The sequence below is a fragment of the Festucalex cinctus genome, chromosome 4 (genome assembly GCF_051991245.1).
Source record: "Festucalex cinctus isolate MCC-2025b chromosome 4, RoL_Fcin_1.0, whole genome shotgun sequence".
NCBI classification, from domain to species: Eukaryota; Metazoa; Chordata; class Actinopteri; order Syngnathiformes; family Syngnathidae; genus Festucalex; species Festucalex cinctus.
The window spans coordinates 1,019,615-1,045,000 of NC_135414.1; the positions used below are offsets into that span (position 1 = coordinate 1,019,615).

The window sequence follows — 25,386 nt, forward strand, 5'->3', positions numbered from 1 at the left end:
GGTGTCTGGGTCGGCTCGCCGACCGGTGTCCGCTCGGGTGGCTTGGGGGTGGCCTTGGTGCTGCCGCGGCCTGGGGATTCCGGGGGGGGGGGGGGGGAGTGCTCGCTTTGCTGGACCGCGGTTGACGGCTTCTTTCTTTGGTGGTGGTCCTTATGCATGCCAGATCCGTCGCACCAGCATCTACTGAAACTCAACAGAAGTACCCTCTCCCTCCCACAGCCCCTTGAATCAGTTGGTGCTGGTGTCTGTGGTTCTCACTTTGCTTTATCTATCCTTCCCTCCTTCCTCTCTTTAGTTTTTCCTCTGGTCACTTGAGATCTTAATTTATTAGAAGTATGAGGTTTCTGGGGTTGGCATAAGACTCTGGTTTTGTAACCACGCAGAAGGGGTCTTGTTGGTGCTGGACTTCACCTTGATGGATTGGATGTACTGGCTTCTATGGATCTCACTCTGCCTTATCGATCCTTCCCTCCTTCCTCTCTTTAGTTTTTCCTCTGGGCTCTTGAGATCTCGCTAAATTTGCTGGAATTTAGAGGCTTCCGGGGTTGGCGTAAGATTTTGATTTTGTAATCATGGGGAAGGCAGGAAGTGTTTGGTCGGTGCTGGATTTCACTTTGATTTACCTTTCTTTTCTCTTTATTTCGTTTTTTTTTCTGACCTTTTCTCTGGTCTCCTGACCATTTAAACCTCACGACTCTGGCAAGATTCTGAAGTACCTGGTTAAGGCGAAGGGTAATGGGATATTTATAAGGTTTTAGGTGAATGAATGAGTATAAATTTATACGTATTTGCACGCACGCACACGCACGCACGCGCACGCACGCAAACGCACACACGCAAACGCACGCACGCAAACGCACGCACGCACGCACACATACACACACAAAAAAAAAAAAAAGAGCAATGATGACAAGACGTTGAATCGGTAAGACTACCGAATGAACAATTCTGAGCTCTTTTTAAAAAAAAAAGAAAAAAAAAAAAAAAAGAAAAAAAAGCAATATCGTGAATGAAGGATATGCTTAATAACTCCACGGTACATGCTCCAAAAAAAATCCCACACTTGACATGTATGCTTATAATCAAGGCCTGAAGGTATCTCTATGACAACATTCAGTTATAAATACAGCGCCACCTAGCCCTTGAGGCATAAAAAACAAACAAACCCACATACGGTATTTTGTACAAAAAATGTACACTCATTCTAAGTGTGATGACTAAGTCATTTAGGAATATTCTTTTAGTTTCCACCACTCAAATTGTTCACTGGCTTCACACCAATCCAAACGTATGTACGTTTCCATTTTGTCTTATTCATTTTTGATTGCCCCTTTGGACAATAAAAGTAACATTGTGCAATGAGTACAACAAGCGATGATGTGTATATACACTTTTACAAAAAATACCAATCAGGGCAACTCATTGCCTAAAAATAAAAAAGGACGCTGATTTTTGCAGGTCTTAACAATCACCAAAACCTGTTGAGCTTGACACACACTGGCAAAAAAAATATTCTACATGTAAACGTTTATTATGCCATTTTCAAAGAAATTTTGCTTCCAATATGCCAGTACCCCAACGTGTCAGTACCCTAACGTGCAAGTACCCCAATGTGCAAGGACCCCAACGTGGCCCGGGCTGCGAGGGCCCTTTATAGCTGCTCGCAGCTCTAGTTTGGATTAAATATTTCATAATGATTATTTTAACAACGTCATACTTTTTAAAAGTAATGACATTTACTTCATTTTTCAAGGTTTTATAAGATAGAAAAACTTTTTTTTACAAAGTCAATTTTTATTTCATAATGTCCTTTTCCACAATGGTCTTCTTTTATATAATGGCGTTTTAGAGCCGAATGACTTGGTCTGTCAATCAAAGTCAGTGGGTGGACCACCTGTTTGAGCCTCGATCGCTGTGACGCCAACCCCATAGCCTGACGCAGAAGTTTAACAAGGCCTTTTCGTTATGATCCGATTTTAAACAATTTGCTAATTCTTGGAGTACTTCTGAAAGTGACTTATCTCCCGTATCCATGCTTTAGCAAGCCTGTGACCGCCGCTCCTCCTCATCAGGCGCTAAACTCTCCACGCGTGAATCGATCCTGCAAGTGCTGCTGCTCATGTCTGTATAAGGGACTCAGCCAATCACGTAACTGGCTCCGCCTCATGTCATCTGATTGACAGACCAAATCATTCGGCTGTAAAACGCCATTATGTAAAAGAAGACCATTGTGGAAAAGGACATTATGAAATTAAAACTGACTTTGTCAAAAAAAAGTTTTCTTAACTTATAAAACCTTGAAAATAAATTAAATGGCATTGTTTTTTAAAAAGTATGACGTTAAAATAATCATCATGAAATATTTAATCAAAATAAAATATTTGTTACATAGTAAAGAATAGCATAACATTTTTCATAATAATACTAACACCTCATTTTAAAATTTAATGGCCATATTTACATAATTGTCAGTTATTTATCTACAGCATAGTTATTTCAAAATGACCTTTTTATTTATTGAATTTTGACACATTTGGGCTTCCATCGAAAACGGGATTTTAAAATTTTTATTCGCATGCAGCTTTCCACCCCGCTGCTTGGTTGTCACGTCGGAGCAAGTCTGCAAAACATTTGAGGAATATAAATGCACCACAAAGATGATTGTGTCGCTGTTGACTGTCTAACGATTCAATTCGATTACGATTTTTGGGTCTACGATTCGATACAGAATGATTTTCAATTCTTGATTCAAACGATTTTCGATTCAAAATTATTTGATTGACAAATGATTTCAGCTTCAATTTACAGATTTGCACAACATTGTCATGATCTACTCCAGTCTGCTTGACAAATGCAGACATTAAAGACCAAATGTGAAGTAAGGTTGGCCAACCATATTTTTGAGTAATACCAATGGCTAAACCATTGTCAGCATATTTCCGTTGTTTTTTTTAACGCAACCCTTTCAGGTTCTTAGTTTAACCCATAGCAACGCCCTTGACAACGAAAATGCTTTTCTTCGACAATCTTCGGAAATTTTCGAAAATGACTCACACCGGGAAGTTGCGAGAGAAATCGGCTATTGAACTGCATTGTTGCATTACTACTCGGTAAGATGACTCGGCGATGTGTGGCGATGTATTGTTCTCAAGCTAAAGAAAAGTTGTACGAGTAGCCAAAAGATAACAGGGCACGTAAATGGACAACTTCCGTTCGCACGAAGCGAATGAATTTCACGCCATCGTCGAGGAGTGTTCTCTGTTACAAACACTTCGAAGATGCCTGGTTCCTCAACCAGTCTGCTTATGATAAAGGATTTGCAAAAAAGTGATTACAATTATTTTGAAAACACGTGGAATTTTTGGATAGATCACTGATGACTTTGACAAAGCAGAGCTGCCCACAGTTGTGGAATGAACAGTAGAAGCTAGCGACGTTAACCGAAAGCTAACGTCTCGATGCTATTCATATCAGCGATGAGTAATGATGGCAGTGAGACAAATTGTTCTGGAAGTAAATTTCAATAGGTTGGCAGCATTGCTTTGTTGATGAAAGAACATGACACGTCCTTTTGGAAACGATTAAATTAATAAACATGTGCAAAGGAAATTTATTAAATTTCCACTGCATCTGTTCAACCAAAAAATGGCATTTCGAAGAATCCAAAAAAAAAAAAAATGTAATGTGCTTCTTCAAGCGTGATTTGTCCATGACTAGTAGAACATATGGATGAATTGTGGAACTTTGAGATATAAAGCTATTTCATCACAATTTGACAATTTGTTAATAAGGCAATTTTTGTTCAATTCCAGAATCATTCTCGCTGCTATGCATTATAATGAAAATGCTGGGAGACCACAGAAAGTGACGAAGGAAGGAATACACTCCTACTGCATCGTTTATCCCAAATATAAGAGTGGTGGCTATTCTCTGAGAAAGATTGGTGGATGCAACTTATGGTAAGTTATGAAACAAAAACAATTCCAGGCAGATGCTTTACTTAGTGTAACCCATATGTCTCCCAAATATTTATCATCCCAATTTTTTTTTCTTTTTTTGCAGACTATGTGAATGACTGCCTTTCAGAGGTGATAAGTACAGAACCGGTGATGTGGTAGTCGACCCACAATTTCTTACAGCAGCAGTGAACAGACCGGACAAATCAAATGTTATTGCTGAGCACCATACGAGATTCCTCAGGAGATAAAGAATCACATTCCTTGTATTAAGTTGTCCTCATTTGTTTATTTTTATTATGATGTAACTAGTCCAAATCACAGTTCTGGAACATTTCTCTGTGAAACACGAAACCCTTTGAATACAGCTGACTCCTCTTCTCCTGGTGGTGGAAAATGTGCCCTGATACAAGACACTGCACATGCTGGAAGGACAACACGGTTGTCCAGACCAAGAAACTTCCAGCACCAGCGCACAAATTGTCTGTAGGCAATATGTCTATACTTGGCATCCTGTGGCCAATCAAATGCCTTGCCTCTGTACTGCTGCTTGTAGGTCATCCATGCCACCTGTAATCCATATGGGTCCAGGCACACAGCATTGAATCCAGGATGATCAGTGATGCAGTCCAGTACCTGATTGAAGTGTTCCTCTCCTTGTAGACGTACAGTCACTACTTTTTGAATTTCATGGCAGCAAACACATTCTACAGCTGTAGGCATTTGCTGGCAATTACCACAAGTACAACTGAAATAAAAAATAAATAAATAAAAAATTGTAAAATACTGAGCGATCACACCATGAACAGAAATGTTATTGAACAAGTGTATTGCTATACCAATCAGTCAATAATTCTGTTGTTTATGAAAACATTTGTTTCAAAATATACAAGTACGTGGACTGAATCATGTACAAAAGTAAGAAATAGTCATTGATAAATCTCTCAAGTACAAGTAAAAAAAAAAAATTGCTGAAAAGAATACTCATTTACTGAGTAACTGCTTGAACATAAAGTCTGATTTATTTAAAAAAAAAAAAAAAGTCAGACAAAAATATAAAATTATGTGCAAATGCTGGCATCTTCAAATAAAAAAAAAAAAACCTCTGCCTACATATATCTTACCAATCTTGTAATCTCGACGAGTCTTGTCTCCATTCCATGTCAGGTCGTCTGGGCGCATTATCAGCATCCTGATTAGCATCTAGCTCGTACATGTAAGGTCCAACATATAAAATGCCAACCTCCTCCTCTTCCTCCAACTCTTCAAAAACTTGGTTCTCCTCATTTTCGCTCAAACTATCGCTGATATCGCTGTCTGAATCGACGTTTGAGTGGCTTTGTATAGCGTCTGCATGGAGCGCTGCCATCGCTGTTCCCGGTGTGACGTATCACTTCCGGGTTTGTCGCCCGACAGGCTCAAACTTCGGAAAAGCGATTATTTCGTCAAATATATAACATATAAATTATTTTTTCATACTTTATTTGTTGGACAGTGTTTCAATGCTTCTATTGTGACCCTATATGGTATTTTATGAAAATACTTCACATTTGGTCTTTAAAGTGTCTTTTTTTTAAGTGCCTTTTTCCACAAAAACAGAATGTGGGCAACAACTGCCTTTTCCCCTTCTACTTAATTTCTAATTTAAATAAAATAGATTTTTGCATATTAAATATCGATTCGATTCGATTAATAAATGAGAATCTCAATTCTTTTATGAATTGATTTTTTGGCACACCCCTACTGTTTTCCCATATCTCCAGAAAGTGCAGATTGCGTACGGTAGGTCCAGACATGACGTGGCGGTGTGTCAAGTTTCATGTTCAGTTTGTTTTTCAATAAATACCACCATTGGCTCAGAAATGTTCGTATGTAGAGTTTTGGCCTCATTTTGATTGTACGCAAGCTTTATAAATGAGGCCCCAGATATCCTTATAGTGACAATATCTCCAGCAGTGGAGTAAACCCTTTCACTTTGAGCTTCGAGCTCTGGCTTGCTGTTGAATTTGTTGTTGTTGTTGTTGTTTGAATTTGCCATAATAGTGCCTTTTATCCACGCATTTGTCACCGCTACTGACGTGCTGGCTTTTCTGTGCCAGCCTGTATCCCACGGCTACCTCTAGTGTGCGGCACTCAATAGCGCCCATGAGAGTGTGAAAACTCAATTGTTTCCTCGGCGTGTCAACTCCCGTTAATAAAGTTAATGAGTATGCAACTGGACAGAGGCAAACATGCCGTACCGAAATGTATTAATACACCCGTGTAACCACTGTTTACCTAGGCATATTATGCGCTAACGTCAACTGATCTTGGGTTTTTAGTTGAGCGGAGTTCTTAAAGATGAACGGAGGCTAAAATTTGAGTGTTAAAATAACCATATTTTGCACCCGCACATGTTTTAAGAATTGTATAATGGATAGGAGGCACGACTGTGGCACAATGACTGTTGCCCCTATTTTTCTGTAAAAGGAAAAAATGTTGGAGCGTTCGGGCCGGAAACTTTTGCTTTTGCTCTGAGCATAACGTCATGCGAGTGCACGCTATTGTCCCTGTTAGCTCTCGTGATTGTTCACGCAACTTCACGGACAGGACAGCTAATTCAAGATGGACTTGAAGAGACCTGCACCCGATACGTCTCAATCCCTTGTGGAGACTCCACGGAAGACAAAGAGAAGTAAAGAACTTTCAGACCAGCGTCACAGGAGGACGCGGATAAATATAGGCGCAGCGTTCGTCAGGTGGAGAGAGCTAAGAGCTACCCTGGGGATGAAACGGGTCCCACAGTTTGCTGACTTTTTGCTAAAAAGGTAAGACTTCGTAACGAAAATACGATAGGGTCTATTTATGATTAGCAGTGCTGAATAAAACTGCCACACGGTCGCTAACTAATGTCTCCGCACTTGGGCATATTAGCAACGCACTGCTATCCTCAATGTCATCGGATTCACAGAATGCACTATTTACGTTTGGAAGATTGTAATTACGTAAGCTTTTGTCACTCAAAATGATTTTACATTCAAAGTAACTTTCTTACCTCTGTAGACATTATTAAGCCTAGGAAAAAGGCGTTGTGCTCCGTGTTTACGTTTGTTCGATTAACTTGGAGGTTTGCTTGTGCCTGAAAAGTCGCGCACGCTCCTGGCCGTGTGCACGTTGCTGGGGTCCATTCCACGTTTCGCCAGAGGGGTTGCAAATGTGCAAAAACTCTGAATCTTGCATCGTGCCCCTTTAACATTATAATCTGTCATTGACAAACACTTGCTTTTTCCCCCCTTTATAGCTAGCCCATAACAACTCCGTAATCTAGCGTTGACAGACATCTCGCAGTTTAGGTCTAGCATGTACAAAAAATGTTAGCAAACATTAGCTTGTAGAGCTAATCTCTGCGCCTTACTTTTCCATATGGCTCGAGCGAGACGACTCTCCCATTGTAAAAAGTTGGATGTCTTCTGCATACTTTGCAACAGGCAGTATGTTGATTTTATCCAAACTTTATACTTTCCGTGAGGATCCCCCATGCCATGGGAGCGCGCACGCAGAGTAGAAGCCATGCGACAGCACTGCCTACGCATGTTTTCAATAAACACATGAAGAACACACGTGTGGTTTTCGATTTTCAGTTTTAGTAACGTTTTGTAACAAGAGCAAATGTTTTTTGCGGAGAAGCACAAGAAGAAGCACCAATCACTCCTGCCGTGGACTCATGGTGCATTCATTGAACAGACACACAATAGGAAATCACTGTTATACATAGGAAAAGCTCAGATGACTGACAGAGCGACATGTGACACATTTTTGACACATCCCTTAAAAAATAAGTCAAGTGTGAATTATTTTGTTCCCAGTTTGTAGCATTTGACTAATTGGGAGTGGAATGGAGAAGAGCAGAGACATGCACGGACACTCAAGCAACGTTATTTGAGTCATTGAAGTGCCACTGTATTAATATTTCAAAGTAGTCAAGTAAGCAGTCAAGTAAGTACTTCTAGAATATGGCACATACAGTATATACATAAATTAAGATTTATATATCCTACAATTATGAATTAATTAAAAAATAATAATTTGAAGTTCTTTTGTCAGTTTTAATATTGCTGTTTTTGTTGATGTTTTCGAATTTTGTCGAGGTACCGTTTCAGTACCGGTATCAAGGTATTTTATGCAGGTATAGTATCGAAGTCAAAATTTTGGTATCGTGACAACACTAACTCCAATGCTTAGTCAATAAATTATACAGTATATGGATAAGAATTTAAATACTTACTCTTTTCAAGGGAACTGTGCTTCTGAACCAGTTATAGTCTGGAGAATCTTTGACTTCTTCCACCTGTTGAACACATTCACAAAAGAGAAAATAGGGCAGGGCAATACGAACAAAATTTCTTATCTCAATATTCATGCCATATATCTTGATAATGGTACAATGGGTACAGTGAAAACTAAGCTGCTTCTTTTTTTTTTTAGGAAAAGACTAAATATTAATTAAAAAGGACGTGGGAAGTGCAGTTTTATATTTAACTAGAAAAATTTCAGCGGAAATTTTGGATTTGACTGCTGACTCTTGCAAGGTGGAAAGCCGAATGCACTGAACTTTTTTTACGCACATTATCTTTTTTTTTTAGCACACACTTTCTATTTTTCGGGTACAACATTTTTAACATGTAAAAATCATACCTTTTACAGGTACAAATGTATACTTTTTTCGACAGGTACAACTTATTTTTATTATTTTTTTATGAGTTACTTTTGCACCATATTTACCTCTATAGAGGGGTTTCCCCTTTTCTGCATATCCCACAATGCATTGCCGGCAGACATTTTCAAGGCTGGTGTTGCTACGTGTTAGCTCCGCGGTATACTCTCTCGCTTGTTGATAATGCCTACGACGTGTGCTATTATTATTAACTGCTACAGCCGGGGTGGAAGATATATATATATATATATATATATATATATATATATATATATAAATAAAAAAAAAAAAGAAAAAAAAAATTTACTTGCCGCACACTTGGAAGGTGAATCTGATTCGAGACACTGACTGTTGAAGATGAACCAACGGTCACAGAGAAACTGGAGCTAGCTAATCAAGAAATAATTGCTAGGGGTGGGACAAAAAACCGATTCGACCGAACCATCGGTCGGCATGGGGAGCTAAACGGCCGTATCGGTAGCAGACTTGTCAACCGATACAAAATCCGCCGGGAATCCTTAGATACATTGCTTGTAAAGCTGTGGACCGGATATCGCGTTGCTCTGAATCGGTTGCGAGTGAGGCTTTATGGTTTTCATAACAATAGCAAGAGTTCTGCGCCGTGCTCTACTTGTTGTGTTTACATTTCAGTAGCATCACTATTCGAACTACTTCCGTGTTTACAGAGAGCTAGCAAAGTAGCACTCAGAGACGCTTCATTCCCCGGATGTTGTAAACATAATGCAAAGACGTTGCGCACCTTTTTTGGGGGGGAGGGGGTTCCGCCTACCGTCAACGCCGTGCTCGCGACACGGCACGCGCGCAGTCGCGCACAACGAGTGACAACATGCAAATGGGAGACAGTTAGCAGAAGCCGGTGCCGTACATCTCGGTATTTCCCATGGCTATCGAGTCCTCTCGGTGCACTTGTATGTCCCGGGCCGGCGTTGGTACTGCGCGCGAGCCAAAACTCCCGTGACGATCCAATGCATGGATTCAAACGACACAGGTATGTCCCACAGCCAACACACCAGCTATGCTAAAAGCACACTGCAAGTATCTCATTTCTCAGTTTGTGGCTCCCTGTCAATGTACACAACTAGCATGAGCAGCAGGGAACTGAGACGTGCCCGCAATTACGTCATCAAACTCAAAATGAACGACAGTCCAAAAAACAAAACAAACAGTCGTGATTCCGTGGTCATCATCGTGTCTCAGATTAAAAAAAAAAAAAACAGATGCCATACATTAACCAAAAATGAATGTGATGGCAAAGAAAAACAAAAATTGTTAAAAACAAAAATTGTTGATAAAAAGGTTAGGGCACTTTTGGAAATATTTTTGGATATATTAAGTTGTTAAAATGTGTTTGATAGATTTATTGTTCCATAAGGTGGCTTCATATTTCTTTTGGCTGGACGGTAGGTTTATTTCATGTCTTAAATTTATGTTTCTGAAATACTTCACAATGTGGACATATTCTGCTTAATTGTGTTGGTGTCTTTTTAAAGGTTAAATATTTATATTTCAAATTGAATTATCAGCCTTTTGTTTTCCTGATCCTTATTTTGAATAAAAACAAAACAAAAAACAATTATAACTGTCAATAACAACTAATAAATATTTAAACTGATACATTTTTCAATCATATCGCCCAGCCCTTTGTTGCTGTCTTTAAATAATTGATTCAAAATATAAAAATATAGAAGACATTGTTGTTGTTCTTTTTTAACACATTTGTAGATACTGTAAAAATTTGTGGTGTTTTAAGATTAATGTTTTCAAGCAACAAATGTCACTATAAGTTTTGAATATTGAAATTAATCGTATCGAATCGAAAATTGTATCGTTCCCAAACTTAATCGAACCGTATCGAACCGTTCTGTTCTGAAAGATAATCGTTTTTCAATCGAATCGCAACTTGTATGTATGTACCGAGATACATATCGAATCGGCCTCATGTCAGAGATTCCCACCCCTAGTGATTGCATTAAAACAAGAAAATAAACCACTAATGGAACAGAATGAGTGTTTATTCCACTGCACGTCCATCTATCCATTTTCTTAATGCTTACTCCTCACAAGGGGTGCTGGAGCCTATCCGAGCGGGCTTCGGGCAGTAGGCAACCCTGAACTGGTTGCCAGCCAATCGCAGTCACAATGAGCTGAAATCACATTCGCCTCGTTATCTGTAATAATGCACTGCGTCAAACTTGGATCAGACAGCTTTTGAGAATGTGTTACTCTTCCCTTGATAACAGTGTCCACTTGGTTTATTCTTTAGGTACACACAAACGTCACAAACCCATCCACAAAGAAACCAGTCATAACTTTTTAGTCTCTTGTAACTGAAAGTCCTTCAAAGTGTAAAATGGGCTGGGGTGAAAAAAGAGATAATGTACCAAGTCCGTGTATGCATCGAGGCTCATCTGCTGGGAATATGTCGTGCTCATTGCTCCCCTCAGACTTGTCGATCTGATACGGATCTTGACCCCGGATCACAGCAATTTTTCTCCTTGTATCTTCAAAAAATGCCTTCTTGTCGAGTAAGTCGGAATATTTCTCCATCATACTAAATTCGATGACGTTACATGACGTTAGCATGGAACGTACCTCTCGGAAAACAAGAGCCTTTGAAAATAGCCGACCACAAAGGATTGTGGGATATGTTACTATTTTTAGCACAAAGGACAAACCCCTCTATAGTAGCGCATTGACCGACAGTCCATTCAAGTCTGTGTGTGCTGTCGAGTCGCGTTGGGAGTGACGTCATGCAGCCGATAAATTCGGCCTTTGGAGGATCAGCCTTGTGAATTTGGACACAGGTATGTATATTGGTGAATTTTAATCACGTAATAAAGAATGTATATCAAACATATAAAGATTGCATACATTTCCCTACAAATTACAGATACATGCAGAAAACCTATATATATCATGGTTTATATTCATATAAAAAAAAGTATGTCTTCAAAACAGATAACATCTAATTAAAAACGATGAAGCTTATGTGAATCACGTATAGAAAACATTTTGCCATACACTTTTCTTATCTATCATATACATATTTATTACTTGCGTCACACTAAATCCTGAGAAATATCTGTGTATGAAAAGAATGCGAAAGTGGCCACTTTCAGGAGTAAATCATATATGAGACTTAGAAGCACAGCACTCTGATTTCTTGTAAGTTTTACATATATCTTTTCCGTATGGGCCATACGGCCGCAACCTCAGTCAACTACTAATGATTCAAATCATTAATAGTTGATAATGTACCAAGTATCAAAACACATTTGAAAGACTGATTTTGAAAACAATTGGTTTCAAAATCAGTCTTTTGAATGCGTATGTACATAAAGAATATAAAGAAATAATGATTACCCAGTCCAAATTTCTGCTGGAGCTGCAGAAACAAAGGTGATTATTTCTCGTATCACTCGCCAAATCTTACAGCTAAATTTAGATGAAGAAAAATAACATTATGACATTGAATAGAGAACGTATTATGGTTGAGTAGGGCTGGGTATGGCCGCCAACCTCACGATACGATACGTATCACGAAACTTGATCTTCAAGGCGATACGTATCCCCATATATTACATTAATTTACTTGCATAACAGTCATATGTGCACCTAAAGGATATGTTTGTTATGCTCACTGACAAAAATATTTTTGTTAGCAGCTCTTGTGGTTTACCACCAAGCGGCATGCCTGGTTTAAATGTTCACGCACTGCAGAGCAAGGAGCAGCTTTCACAGACACACCGGGAAAATTTATTAATATGCATGAGACGATATGTGCAACAATATTAAAGTATTAAAATTACAGCTCTAAAATGTGCTTATTTGAAATATTTGGGGAAATAAAAACAGATTTTTTTTCGTGTAACACATTCTATTTCGTTTTTAAACAAAATATATGAAAATTGGTACATTAAGACAAGTGCCATGTTAAGTTTAGAAGTAAATAAATGTTGATATTCTTCCTCTGTTTCCATTTTTTTTAGCAAGACACAGTGTCCAATCACTGTTGAGCTATTTTTGCATTAATTGAAGTCAATTAACTTCAAAGACGCTGCTGGTTTTTATTTTTTTTTAGGTACAATGTAAGCTACAAAGGCAAACGTTAACTGCCTATTTAAAGATAACGAGCAATATCGATTCTGACGCGTATCGATACATGTATTGTAATGAGGGCCGCAACGATATATTGCCCTATCGATTTTTTGAGCACACCCCTATTGTTGAGCGAGAACATGAGCCCGATTAACAGAATAGAATATGGTACGCCATACCCAAAAGCCTCAATTTTCTTAACTCCAATTAAAATCAATAGGTCACTTAATAAACCACTTATTAATAATAATAATCAATATCATCATCATCATCATCATCAATATGATTTGTACCTGGAAACAAATCACATCTTATGTTCACCTCAAATCTATATCTCTGAGTTGCTCATTGATAGAAATCCTACTTTCCCACCCTCTGCCTCAGGGTGTACTTTCTTTGCGTGGAATCGGAGGGGCATTAAAATTATTGATGATCCTTACACTGAAGGCTTCAGTTGTTTATTAAGTGACCTATTGATTTTAATTGGAGTTAAATGTACACTCAGTATTATACAGTGGCATCTAGTGGTGAAACAATAAATCATTCGAAAAAAAAAACCCAATTGTTTGTGTTAGTAGTATGTAAAAAGATATGTTGTATCGCATAAACGTACTTTTTTTAAATATAACGGTTAGTCTAGAAATCGCAAATTATCTTACATGTTAGGGCCGCGGCTTCTAGTGTCCGCCATGTTTCGCCGCCATCTTTCTGCTACGGGTGCCGTCAACGACAAATTTCAGCGCTCCATTTCTTAACGCGTTTTTGGAACGCCTTTGCAGACGCACTTCCGGTTTGTATGGCGACCGCATGTACACGAAGAAGAAGAGTTTCCGGTCCCCGAAGAGAGCATTATCATTGCTTTGGGAATTTATTTTATTTCAGCGCGACAAAACAAGAGTTTATATTGTAGCCGCATTTGCCAGATGGAGAGAAATGAAGAACAGACTAGGTTTGGGACGTGCCGGTGCCTTCGACTGCTTTCTACTTGACCGGTAAGTAAGAGTACATTTGTGTTTACGTTTTGAGAGCGAGAGAAAAAGTATACATCGTACTAATTAATACGATGTTCGTACCTTTGTTTTACGATCACTGTATCTGTTGATTAGCAACTCCGCACCACTCGAACGATTTCGTTATGTAGCTACTTGCTTTGAAAAAAAAAAAAGATTCCCGCTGGCACGTTATATTTAGAGTAAATGCGCAAGTTATTGTGTAATGTAATGTAACTGTGATTTCGGAGGTATATTTGCCCATAACTTCAATGGAGAATCTAAAGCATACTGTATTAGTGGAGGAGTTGAAAATTATTTTCGTTGTGGTTGGTGAAAATAGTGTTCTCGAAATTAATTTTCGGCAGGGAATAACTTTCTGGACTTAAATGCTGGCTGTACCGTAAGCACGGCTAGAGTCTGAACTCTCTCACTCAAGTGTGTACTGGTCCATTGTGTAATTGGGTGCACAAGAATTTACAGGCTGCTACGTTTTCCACGGAAACTCGACAAGCAAGCAGCCTTTGCATATTCTATGCAGTCAAGTTACTTTTATCTAGCTAATACAATGTTTTGGGCCCAAAAACTAAAGATCTTACCTCTATTTTGGGGGCTTTGTTGGAAAGTTGGTGACATATAGTAGTATCATCAATTATTTTATTTTATTTTATAATTTTGTTTTTGTTTGTGTCACACTAGATCAACAGCCAAACTTGAGGGCTTCCAGAACCATATTCTGATGTATACAAGCATTCATGCACCGTTTAAATACATCACCGACCTGCAAGAAAAAAAAATATCAAGGGGAGAGTCAGCAGCCATATTGGAATGCCCCGAATGAGGACACTTGAATGGAGGACCCCAGAAGGCTTCGGTGTTGTACCACCAGTATCTCCACCTACCATATATTAGCTGCAACAAAGTGAAGTCAGCCGACGTCTTGGTATGTCATTTACATATGGACGGTATTACACACTACATGAACTTTTTGTGTGAAGCAATACGGAATGGTCACATGTACAAGCACCACTGGTTTTACACAGGACCTGCTGACCAGGTGTCTGAAGCCATGGAGTGACTCCTCCCTCACTTTCCTCAGCAAGCCTTTGAAGAATATGATATCATCGTTGGTGGGAACATGCCCTCACTCCATAACATGTACTTGTGCAGTCAAGGAGCATGTCAAACTTAATAAAACCAGCAAACATTGAAGTGACTTCATTTTTACTGCAGTCTGTTCACACAATCAATGGACAAGCCTTCCTTAATTTTGCCCCAATAACATCATAGAGTAGGCGAAAAGTAGTGTTACAGATCATACTATGTGTTCGGGAGAGTTTGAGGAATGTTGCAATGTTAATGGGGGACAATGTCAGCACACACACACACACACAAAAAACAAACAAACATCATGGTATTGAGGTAATCAGATATTTTATTTGTGTACAACACATACTTGCTCTGTAACACTACCTTTGGCCCAAACCTGTATGTCTATTTTCCATATTTTGAAATGCACAGCGTATTGGTAAATTTCTGGAACAACTGCAATTCATGTAGCTCATTATATTCTAACAGCATTTTTTTTTTTTTTTTTTTTTAGTTAATATGTTTATTTCATGTAGACTTTTATTTTACTTTATTTTATTTATTCATTTTCATGTACTGTACCTTACATTCATTGGCCAATGAAGAATTCCTTGTCATTGCAAGCATTTATAATAATTCTCCAGGCTTTTGATGTTTTACATTTCTAGTCATGTAAAATAGTGTTAGGTTAGGTGTCGAATGAACACTGCATGTTGACGCCAAAGGAAATAGTATTTTTTAGTTATTCAAAATGTACAAATTAACACACAACAACAATATACAAGTTATACAAACTACAACAACAAGTGTCAGACATGGACTAATTATATGCCAGGTAAAAAACCTTTGTATTGTCCTCGAGGATCTGGGAAAGTGTCACTTATTTGCCACAAGTCACCAAGGTGCTGCAGTCTGGGATCCAGGTACAGGAAATCATGGTGGTGCTGATGTGTCAGCAATGTGTCAAAAAGTATTTCTTGGTGTCAGTCTATCAGCTGGACTTGGATATCTTCATGTTCCTCCATGGTCATTTCCTGTACGAGTCTCTGCAAGAAGGTAACAATTGTATGTCAGATGAGGTACCAAACAATGAACTGAAAGTCACTGAGCCAATGAAGTACATTATTATATGAGCAAGACTATTTGTGAAAGCCATGTAAATTCCTGCACATCGAAGTACAAGGAAGCTGTTGTATCTTCAATCAAAACTAATTAAGTTGCTTAGTGATATTTATTAGGTAAAATTGTTCAACATGGTGACAAATCGATATCTGAGTAAAGGGTTTCAAATTTTTTGTAAGCAGCACTTTTCTGAGTGGTTAGTAGCAACAAGACACGGGGGGAATTACGAGTCTGAGTTGCAGATGTGTAGTTCAGTTAACACCATTATTTTTGTACGATATACTAAACATATCAGCAAACGATGTAATCTAAATACCACATATTCCAAGCAAAGGTATGTTTTGAGCCATTCACATGCATGCTCGAATGGAATTATTTTTCCATGATGATATAATTGTACGTTACGAGACACCGCGTTCACTTCCGCGTTCTCTTCCTCGTCGTCTCTCGCCCTCTTTGAGATGGTCCACATGTCTATAAAACATATAACATAACTGTGTGTTCTCTGTTGCATAGTTTAGTTGCACTAACAAATATGAACATAGATAGCCATTATCATTAGCTGACGTACAGTATTTCCTAACAATGCCGACAAAAATATTAATTCTGAAATTAAATGACTAAATCACAAATATTAGGGATCTGTACAGTATGTCTAACAAATGCAATTCACTTACGTCATCACTCGAGGGATACCAGAAGTTGTTTGCGTTCTGTTCCGGTGAAATTGGTGGTAGGCTGTTGAAGTAGGGTCTCTCTGGGACGCCGTAGTTCGTGTGCTTAAAATCATTGCATTATCTTGTTTGACCGATAGATGGCGGTCGTGAGCTACACACTGGGGCTTTAAGAAAATTGAAGCTTTTGGGTATGGAGTACCATATTCTATTTTGTTAATCGGGCTCATGATGCGGGCTCACGTTCTCGCTCAACAATAATACGTTCTCTATTCAAAGTCATAATGTTTCTTCATCTAAATGTAGCTGCATACGTAAGATTTGGCGAGCGATACGAGAAATAATCACTCGTGTGCGTCATTCATAGCTAGCATGACTACACCGGAGTTAGATATTTAAGGCAGTCACTTGTGACAAAATCTACCATGCAGCAAATCACAAGGGTATAGAATAGATCGTGCGTATGTTTGCTTACCGTTTGGTTGCGGTTGTTCGCTAACGTTTCCATTTCAAATAGATTTTTAGTCGCTCCTTTCGTCACATGACTTGAAGTTACCCACTTCCGCTATAGCTTCCGCAAACAACAACTTCAAAAATAATAATAATAATAATGCTTTATTTAACAAAACTATTGCACACTAACACGAAACATCATCAAAGCGATCAAAACAATAAAACAATAGAGCAAACAAACAAAAAACAAAAATGCCAGGGCTATACAACATTAATATATATATATATATATATATATATATATATATATATATATATATATATATATATATATATATATATATATATATATATGTGTGTGTGTGTGTGTATTCATGGCAAGACTTTTTAGTCTACAGAAATCTTGATTGATTTGTATCGGTTTTTTTGTTTGTTGTTTTTTTGTTTTGTTTTTTAAATATGGTATTTGTATTGCATAGGGGAGTCGAACCGGATATAAGATCCTTAGTAAATTTGTATAATATGAAACTTGTGTAGGGTTTTTTCGTTTTCTTTTTTTTTAATTCCACAGAACTAACATCAAATACAATACAAACAAATTAAGCACCACAAAATGTCACACACAAGTCGAGTTTGTGAACAATATATGACAGTCAGTCCACATAAGTAGATGTGTATCGTGTGTGTTATCAAACTTGAACTTAAAACAATTTCTACCTAATATAAAGATACAGTATATAATTAATTAATTGCACATTTATTTCATTATTGGTTTATTTAATTCCATATTAAGTTAATACATGACACGTTTAATTATTTCATGACACATTTATTTAATTTTGGCACTTTTGGTCCTCCATAGTGGCGGGGTCGTCACTATTTTTTTTTTTTTTTTTTTTTTTAACTATACGCTTCCGTAGTGCTGCTTTGAAGAACCGACCCTTATTCTTCTTTCGATTCTGTAAATGCATAGGATCGTATGCCGAAAAACGTTTATTTGGAGGAGTAGAATGGCAGCCTTGTGGTTTCAAAGGTCTTGGCCTATCGGGATCCAGTAATAAATACATACAGATCACTGTATGTCAGCTCGAAATTGTCAATAGTTGTTGAAGCATCGTAAGAGGGCAGTAATACGCCATGTAGCGTTTTACACTGCCACAAATACGACAGTAGAAGAAGATGAAGAACAACATCATTCGGGACTTTTTCCGCCCGGAAAAATTGCATGAGGTGTGGATGCACGTGAATGAGAATCGCGTAGTCATATTCTCCAGCTATATACATTTATCGTACGTCAACAAGTGCCATGAAGTCAGTGTTGTGCGGAATTAGCAGATGTGTCGTAATTTAAGATGGTTACGCTTTGATATATTTTACAACGCCTGCTGTTCACAGTAAAATCTCAGGTTTGTTTTGTGGTCCAAAAATACACTGTACTGCTGAGAAAAAAAAAGTATATTCCGCCACCCATAGAACTCATTTGCGTTGCCTTGTCTGACGCTGTGGCGCATTGTGATTGTATAATCGTCGTTCTAATATTTTGTGTGCATCTGTTGTATTTCAGGGTTTGCAATGGGGCATACCAGTCTGGATAAGATCATTAAACTACAGAAAAATCCGGCCAATATTAGAAACCTTTGTATCTTGGCACATGTTGACCACGGTGAGTTTAGGCCTTCGTCTTTCCACTTTATTTATTTATTTATTTATTTATCTATCTATCTATCTATCTATCTATCTATCTATCTATCTATCTATTTATTTATTTATTTATTTATTTATTTATTTATTATATTTACTTAAGAGCTTGACAGTATAATTTATCCAAGCATATGTACAAACTGAGTATGGGGAGTGCTCGAGTTACGTCTGTGTTCCGTTCCTACCCTAGCAATGTAACCGGAATTTCGACTTAAGTCGAATTTCCCCCAAAAAATCCATATTTACATCAAAATATAAAATCACATTACTTTTTCAAGTAATCTGTGACAACACTGTGTGTAAAGCACCATGAAGCTGAATTTTATTGATAACTCTGCTTCAAAGACAACCAGGAACTCATTTTGAGATTGCCAAAACAAAAGTTATGTTTTAAAAATGCAACAAAAAACTGCGAGGGTAACATTTTTGGGAGACAGAATAAATAAAGCCCACACTGGCGACTGCCACATGATGCATCTTCTGTGAACACAAGGTTGCGCGCACTACCATAGGAGAGAGGAACCAGACAGATGGCCCAACATGGCATGTCTTTTATAGGGATGTCACGATAAGGGCAATATTGTGATATTAAAACTGCCACAATATCGTCATCGTCATGTTAACAATATTTAAAAGGAACACATTTGTTAAAAAAAAAGGTCAGGTTTATTTCCATTTGTGCAATCCTAGCACCCTCTAGTGGCTAGTTTATTAGGGCAATTTAATTTTCATTAGGGATGTTTTGGCCTTCTATATTTAAAATCTATGCTAATTATCAGATGAAGGGGAACCTAATTTACTTGTGAAGCGATCAATGTGTGCTTGCATTAGCAAATAAGTGCCTCTATTGTTATTAGAGATTGTAGGTGGTTTATATGCATTGCTGTTATGTACAAAAGCACAATATTGTTTTTTTGTTAAATATGAACTCTCTTTTTTTTTTTTTTTTTTTTTTTTTTACAAAATTATCTTTTTTTAAATATCGCCAACGCCCCCACAAAATCGTGATTATGTGATAATTACCGTATCGTGACCTTCATATCGTGATATCATATTGTGATGTTTGGATATCGTTAGAACTTACATCCCTAGTCCATTATTATTGGTGGATTTCTTTATTAACGAGTTTGCCTGTATAATGTCAAATTGGTCGATAATTGCTGATAATTATCGGCCACCGATATTATCATGCATCCCTAATAAAAAGTGAATATTTTTTATCCGTATTGGTTTTGAAATATGTCATTATCAGCTGTTAACTCGGCGTTTAATGTGTTTGGCACGGCTGCTTTTCTTGATTTGAAAATTTGGCCCAGCTGGATTAGTAATCGAATAGCCTTGCCTTAGTTGTTCACAACGGGTACTCCTACTCTTCCCAGTAGTTTTCAGACTGGAGTCGGGTTTGAATTTCCTGCACTCTTATCTGGGTGTGTTAGTCGGGATGTCACGATAAGGGCAATATCGTGATGTTAAAACTGCCACAATATCCTCGTCGTCATGTTCACTATATTTAAAAGGAACACATCTGTTAAAAAAAAGTCAGGTTGATTTCAATTTGTGCAGTTCTAGCACACTCTAGTGGCTAGTGTATGAGTTCAGTTTAATTTTAATTAGGGATGTTTTGGCCTTCTATGTTTAAAATCTATGCTAATTGTCAGATGAAAGGGAACCAAATCTGCTTGTGAAGCGATGAATGAGTGCTTGCATTAGCACATAAGTGCCTCAATATTGTTATTAGAGATTGTAGGTAGTTTATATGCGTTGCTGTTATGTACAAAAGCCCAGTATTGTGCTTTTTTTAGTATGAGCTTTTTTTATTTTTTTTATTTTTTATTTTTATTCTTTTATATATATATATATATATATATATATATATATATATATATATATATATATATATATATTAGGGGTGTTAAAAAAAATCGATTCGGCGATATATCGCGATACTACATCGCGCGATTCTCGAATCGATTCAATAAAAAAAAATCATTTTTTTTTTTTTTTTTTTTTTTTTTTTGTGTGTGTGAATCGATTTTTAAACTTCCATTTTTAATGGAAAAATATTCAACAAAACGTCTGACTTCGGGTTAGGATTCACACCTTGAGCATGGAAGAATGTTATATGAACGGAACATTAAGCCTTAATATTTTATTTTAATGCTGTTCAAACATGAAACAAATTACAACCTCTATAAGACTGAAATTTCAGATAAATAAATAATACATTTTCATATAAATCTTACACTCTACAAGCTTACTGATTAGTATTTTCTAAATTTGAATGAAAAAAAAATCGAAAAATAATCGACTTATAAATTCGGATCGGGATTAATCGGTATCGAATCGAATCGTGACCTGTGAATCGTGATACGAATCGAATCGTCAGGTACGAGGCAATTCACACCCCTAATATATACATATATATATATATATATATATATATATATATATATATACTGTGATCTTTTTTAAATAGCGCCAACCCCCCAATATCGTGATAATATCGTATCGTGATGGTTGGATATCGTTACATCCCTAGTCAGAGGGAGGGAAATAGGAACTCAGATCCAGTCCGTAAACAGTTGACCAGAGGCTTGCAGGAGTACCCATTGTGAACAGCTAAAGTATCAATCTACGTATTAGAAGACATATATGGTGAAATAAAAAGCCTATTGTAAAGATATTTTTGGTCTAATTGCTACATAGAGCACTTAGAAGATTATTGTGTTATAAAAAGGTTTAAATGCATTAACTATATTTGTTTGTTTAGGTAAAACTACTCTTGCGGATTGCTTAGTCGCAAGCAATGGTATCATATCAAGTCGTCAGGCAGGGAAGGTAAGTTTTTGATTGCATACATCCAGTATAAGATATAAAATATCCCAATCCCTTGTTAACAAAAATGAATGTGCCACTGTTTAACAATTGTGTTAATTTAAAACAACTTCCGTTTTGTGTGTCACCTGCCTTCACTTTTAAATGGAGCAGATCCTGATGTACATTATTTTTCCATCTCTTCTTTAGCCTTCCTCTTGGTGTTTTTATTTTTCCTTCTAATTGCAGTCTCACAAAGTGTGTTTCCGTTAGTGTTGTTCCAATACTATTTTTTGGCCACCGAAACCGATTCCGATACCCAGCTTTGCAATATCGGCCGATGCTGATACTTTTTTTTTTTTTTTTCTCAACTTGAAAAAGCTGTCCTGCCATTGGTTCAGAGCATTCAAAGGCTAATAGGATAGATATCTTGGCTCGGCATGCAGTGAACATGTCACACATCAGTGAATGTCGGGCCAGCCTATAAAACAGTGCACATTTAAACGAATTGACATCTCTATTAGGGGATGTCGACAGCAGGCATTCAGCATCACCATCGGCTGACTTATATAAGGAAAGAGTCACTTTGCAGACAGAGTTCGACGTCTTGTAAACGATCGAAGGAACCATAACTGATTTAATGAGCCATTCGCAGTTTCACTGTACGGGCCGTGTGTACTTAGACTTGCATGGCTTAATCTTTGAGACAAGCATATGCTACTGGCAGGATCAACCAGGTAAACCAGGGGGTCGCTGAAAGATGCTTTCTTAAATCGCGTCATGAGTTCTATGAACACGGTGAACGCGCCGGTCAACTTCTCTGTCACCAGTTAAGACAGTCTGCCGAGGCTGGATTTATTGCTGAGATTGATACGCCAGTGGGAATAGTTACGGACCAAAAACGCATAAACACTCAATTCAAAGAATTTTACGAGAAACTTTATACTTCTGAAGCACGGGATGAGGCGTTGATAGCGGACTTTTTCCACACTATAGAGTTGCCGACCCTCAAGATAGGTCCAGGCTTGAACTGGACATCTCTTCGGCTGAAATTGATTCGGCTATTAAAAAAATGAAGAGTGGGCGTGCCCCAGGACCTGATGGCTTTCCGGCCGGGTTCTTTAAAACATTTTCCCCTAAGCTTCTTCTCATTCTGCAAAGTTTATATGCTGAGGCTTTAAAACGAGGTTCATTACCACCTACAATGTCTCAAGCAATAGTCTCTGTTCTTCTCAAAAAAGGTAAGGACCCCCTAAAGTGCGAATCATATCGGCCAATAAGTTTACTCTGCTGCGATTATAAAATTTTGACTAAGGTGCTGTCCAGCAGGTTGGAGTCAATCATACACACAGGTTTAAAATTTACCTTGAACAAGTTGCCATACATACGTGTCACAGTTAATCCCAAATATGTAAAAGAATCCGCTGCCATATTCCAAGAATAACCCTCAAATGAGATCTGACGAGCTAGGTCGTTAACTGGGAATACCGAACTTTTGGAGAGATTAATTTTATACCTGGGAAATTAACCAAAATTTGAGAGAATCCATAGTGCTCTCGGGATGGAAACCAAGGGGTCAAACAAGTACAAGATTAAGTTAAGTCATCCGCAAAAAGTGACAGTTTGTATGTCAGGCTCCCCCTCGCAATGCCTGTGAGACCCGTGTCACTCCTCAGAGCAACTGCCAAAGGTTCGATAGCAAGTTCGAATAACAGGGGGCTCAATCCACAACCCTCTCTGGTACCTCGCCCTATACTGAAGTAGCTGGAGATCATCTTATTGGTACGAACTGAAGCTAGTGGTGACACATACAGAACCTTAATCCAAGCTTGAAAAGTGGGTCCGAAGCCGAACTTCTCAAGGGTCAGGAATAGATAGTCGTATTCAACCCGGTCGAACGCTTTTTGGGCGTCAAGAGACAGTACGACCTCAGCAGTGGAAGGCGCTCCGGGGGAGTAAATAATGTTAAACAGCCTACGAACATTACCAAAAATATGTCGCCCCGTGATGAAGCCTATATATATATATATATATATATATATATATGTATATGTGTGTGTGTGTGTGTATTAGTGCTGTCAAACGATTAAAATTTTAATCTGATTAATCACACTTTTTAATTTTGATTAATCTCGATTAATCAGCTAAATACTTGCGTATTCGCATAATATAAAATAAATACAAAATACCGTAATATTTTGACCACGCATTTTATGATATGAATGTCATTTGCAAACACTTGATTAAATGCATGTGTGCAATTGCATGCATGCGTGTATTGCTTATAACGTAACATCATCATATCAATTGGGTGAAATTCAGCAATTATTAATTAATGAAACGCAAATTACTTTTGTTTTATCTAAAGTCCCGGAAATTTACCACTGAACACACCAACTGGAGACACCCCGCTCATCTTGGAACAACAGGCGTAGCCGTGCAGTGACCTAATCACTGACCTGCGCAGCCTTCAATGTAACCGTCCGCGGTTACGTTCAAGGCTCAAGTGCGGTCCAAAAAAATAGTGCGATTAATCTGCGTTAATAGGCGAATTATGCGACAATTTTCTGTGATTAATTATTCTATTAACGCTTTAACTTTGACAGCCCGAATATGTACATATATATATATATATATATATATATATATATATATATATATATATATATATATATATATATATATATATATATATATATATATATATATATATATGTGTACACACACACACACACACACACACACACAGTGGTACCTCTACTTACGAAATTAATTGGTTCCGGAAGAAAGTTCTTAAGTAGAAAAATTTGTAAGTAGAGACGCATTTTCCATGTAAATGCCCTAATCCGTTCCAAGCCTCCCAAATTTCAGACATAAATGTTTTATAAAGCATAAAAATGCATCAAAACATGTAACAAATACATGTTACAATTAGATTATTGCACAATAAATGAGAGTTGTGCATAATGTAAATAACAAAGAATAGAGTAAAGAATAAAAATGATGGCCATTTACCTTTTGAACTGCTGTCCTCATCGTTTTTTGCCCTCTGGTTCATGTTCTCCTCTCTCAGAAGTGTTTTTTTTTTTTTTGCCTGGTGTTTTGGAAAGAACTGATCCATGGATGTTCCATCCATCCATTTTCTTGACCGCTTATTCCTCACAAGGGTCGCGGGGGGTGCTGGCGCCTATCTCAGCTGGCTCTGGGCAGTAGGCGGGGGACACCCTGGATGTTTGCCAGTCAATTCCATGGATGTTTTTTTTTTCTTTCTTTTTTTTCTTTTTTTTTTTTTAAACAATCCTTCGTTAATGTCCAATACAAACATCATCTTAGTGAGCACACGCCCGACTGGTGAACACTTTTTCTAGGCGATTCTTTTAAACAAATTCTGAAACTTCATGGAAACTTCCGGTATGGCGAGGCATTTAAAAAAAAAAAAAAAAAAGGCCCGTCTCGTCGCAATTAAAAGCTTACTGTGCCTTCATCAATCACCAATTGTTTAAATTTTTGCACATATTCGTTGGCCGTTAGTTCATACATTTACGAAAAACTATCGGAACACCTCATGGCCGCGGGATGAATGATGAGGACGATGTATAGACACCGATCTAGTATACACTCATACATATGGTACAGGTTCCTCTTAGCCAATGGGATGCCAGAAACATGCACAAACACCGATATAGTGTACGCTCATGGATACCTATGGTAGAGGTTCCTCTTAGCCAATGGGATGCCAGAACGATGCACAAACACCGATGTAGTATTTACGCTCA

General features: G+C 37.8%; 2 protein-coding genes across 9 annotated transcripts in view; one reads left to right on the top strand and one right to left on the bottom strand.

Moving 5' to 3' along the window:
- Nucleotides 1-17,224, bottom strand: part of spg21 (SPG21 abhydrolase domain containing, maspardin) — a 183,955-nt gene extending 166,731 nt beyond the window's left edge. For 5 of the 6 annotated variants that reach the window (XM_077518234.1, XM_077518230.1, XM_077518231.1 and 2 more), the window contains exons 1-2: nucleotides 17,118-17,224; nucleotides 8,221-8,283 (exon numbers count right to left, since the gene is read on the bottom strand). In XM_077518234.1, coding sequence (XP_077374360.1) covers nucleotides 8,221-8,283; nucleotides 17,118-17,150 — 96 coding nt within the window. In that variant the 5' untranslated portion in view covers nucleotides 17,151-17,224. The remainder of the gene's footprint in view (nucleotides 1-8,220; nucleotides 8,284-17,117) is intronic. The other variant, XM_077518232.1, reaches the window with a different exon arrangement.
- Nucleotides 16,429-25,386, top strand: part of efl1 (elongation factor like GTPase 1) — a 371,901-nt gene continuing 362,943 nt past the window's right edge. The window contains exons 1-3 of one of the 3 annotated variants that reach the window (XM_077518226.1): nucleotides 16,429-16,833; nucleotides 18,660-18,758; nucleotides 21,567-21,634. In XM_077518226.1, coding sequence (XP_077374352.1) covers nucleotides 18,668-18,758; nucleotides 21,567-21,634 — 159 coding nt within the window. In that variant the 5' untranslated portion in view covers nucleotides 16,429-16,833; nucleotides 18,660-18,667. Of the gene's footprint in view, nucleotides 16,834-18,009; nucleotides 18,502-18,659; nucleotides 18,759-21,566; nucleotides 21,635-25,386 lie in introns of those variants that run through there. The other 2 variants (XM_077518227.1, XM_077518225.1) reach the window with 2 other exon arrangements.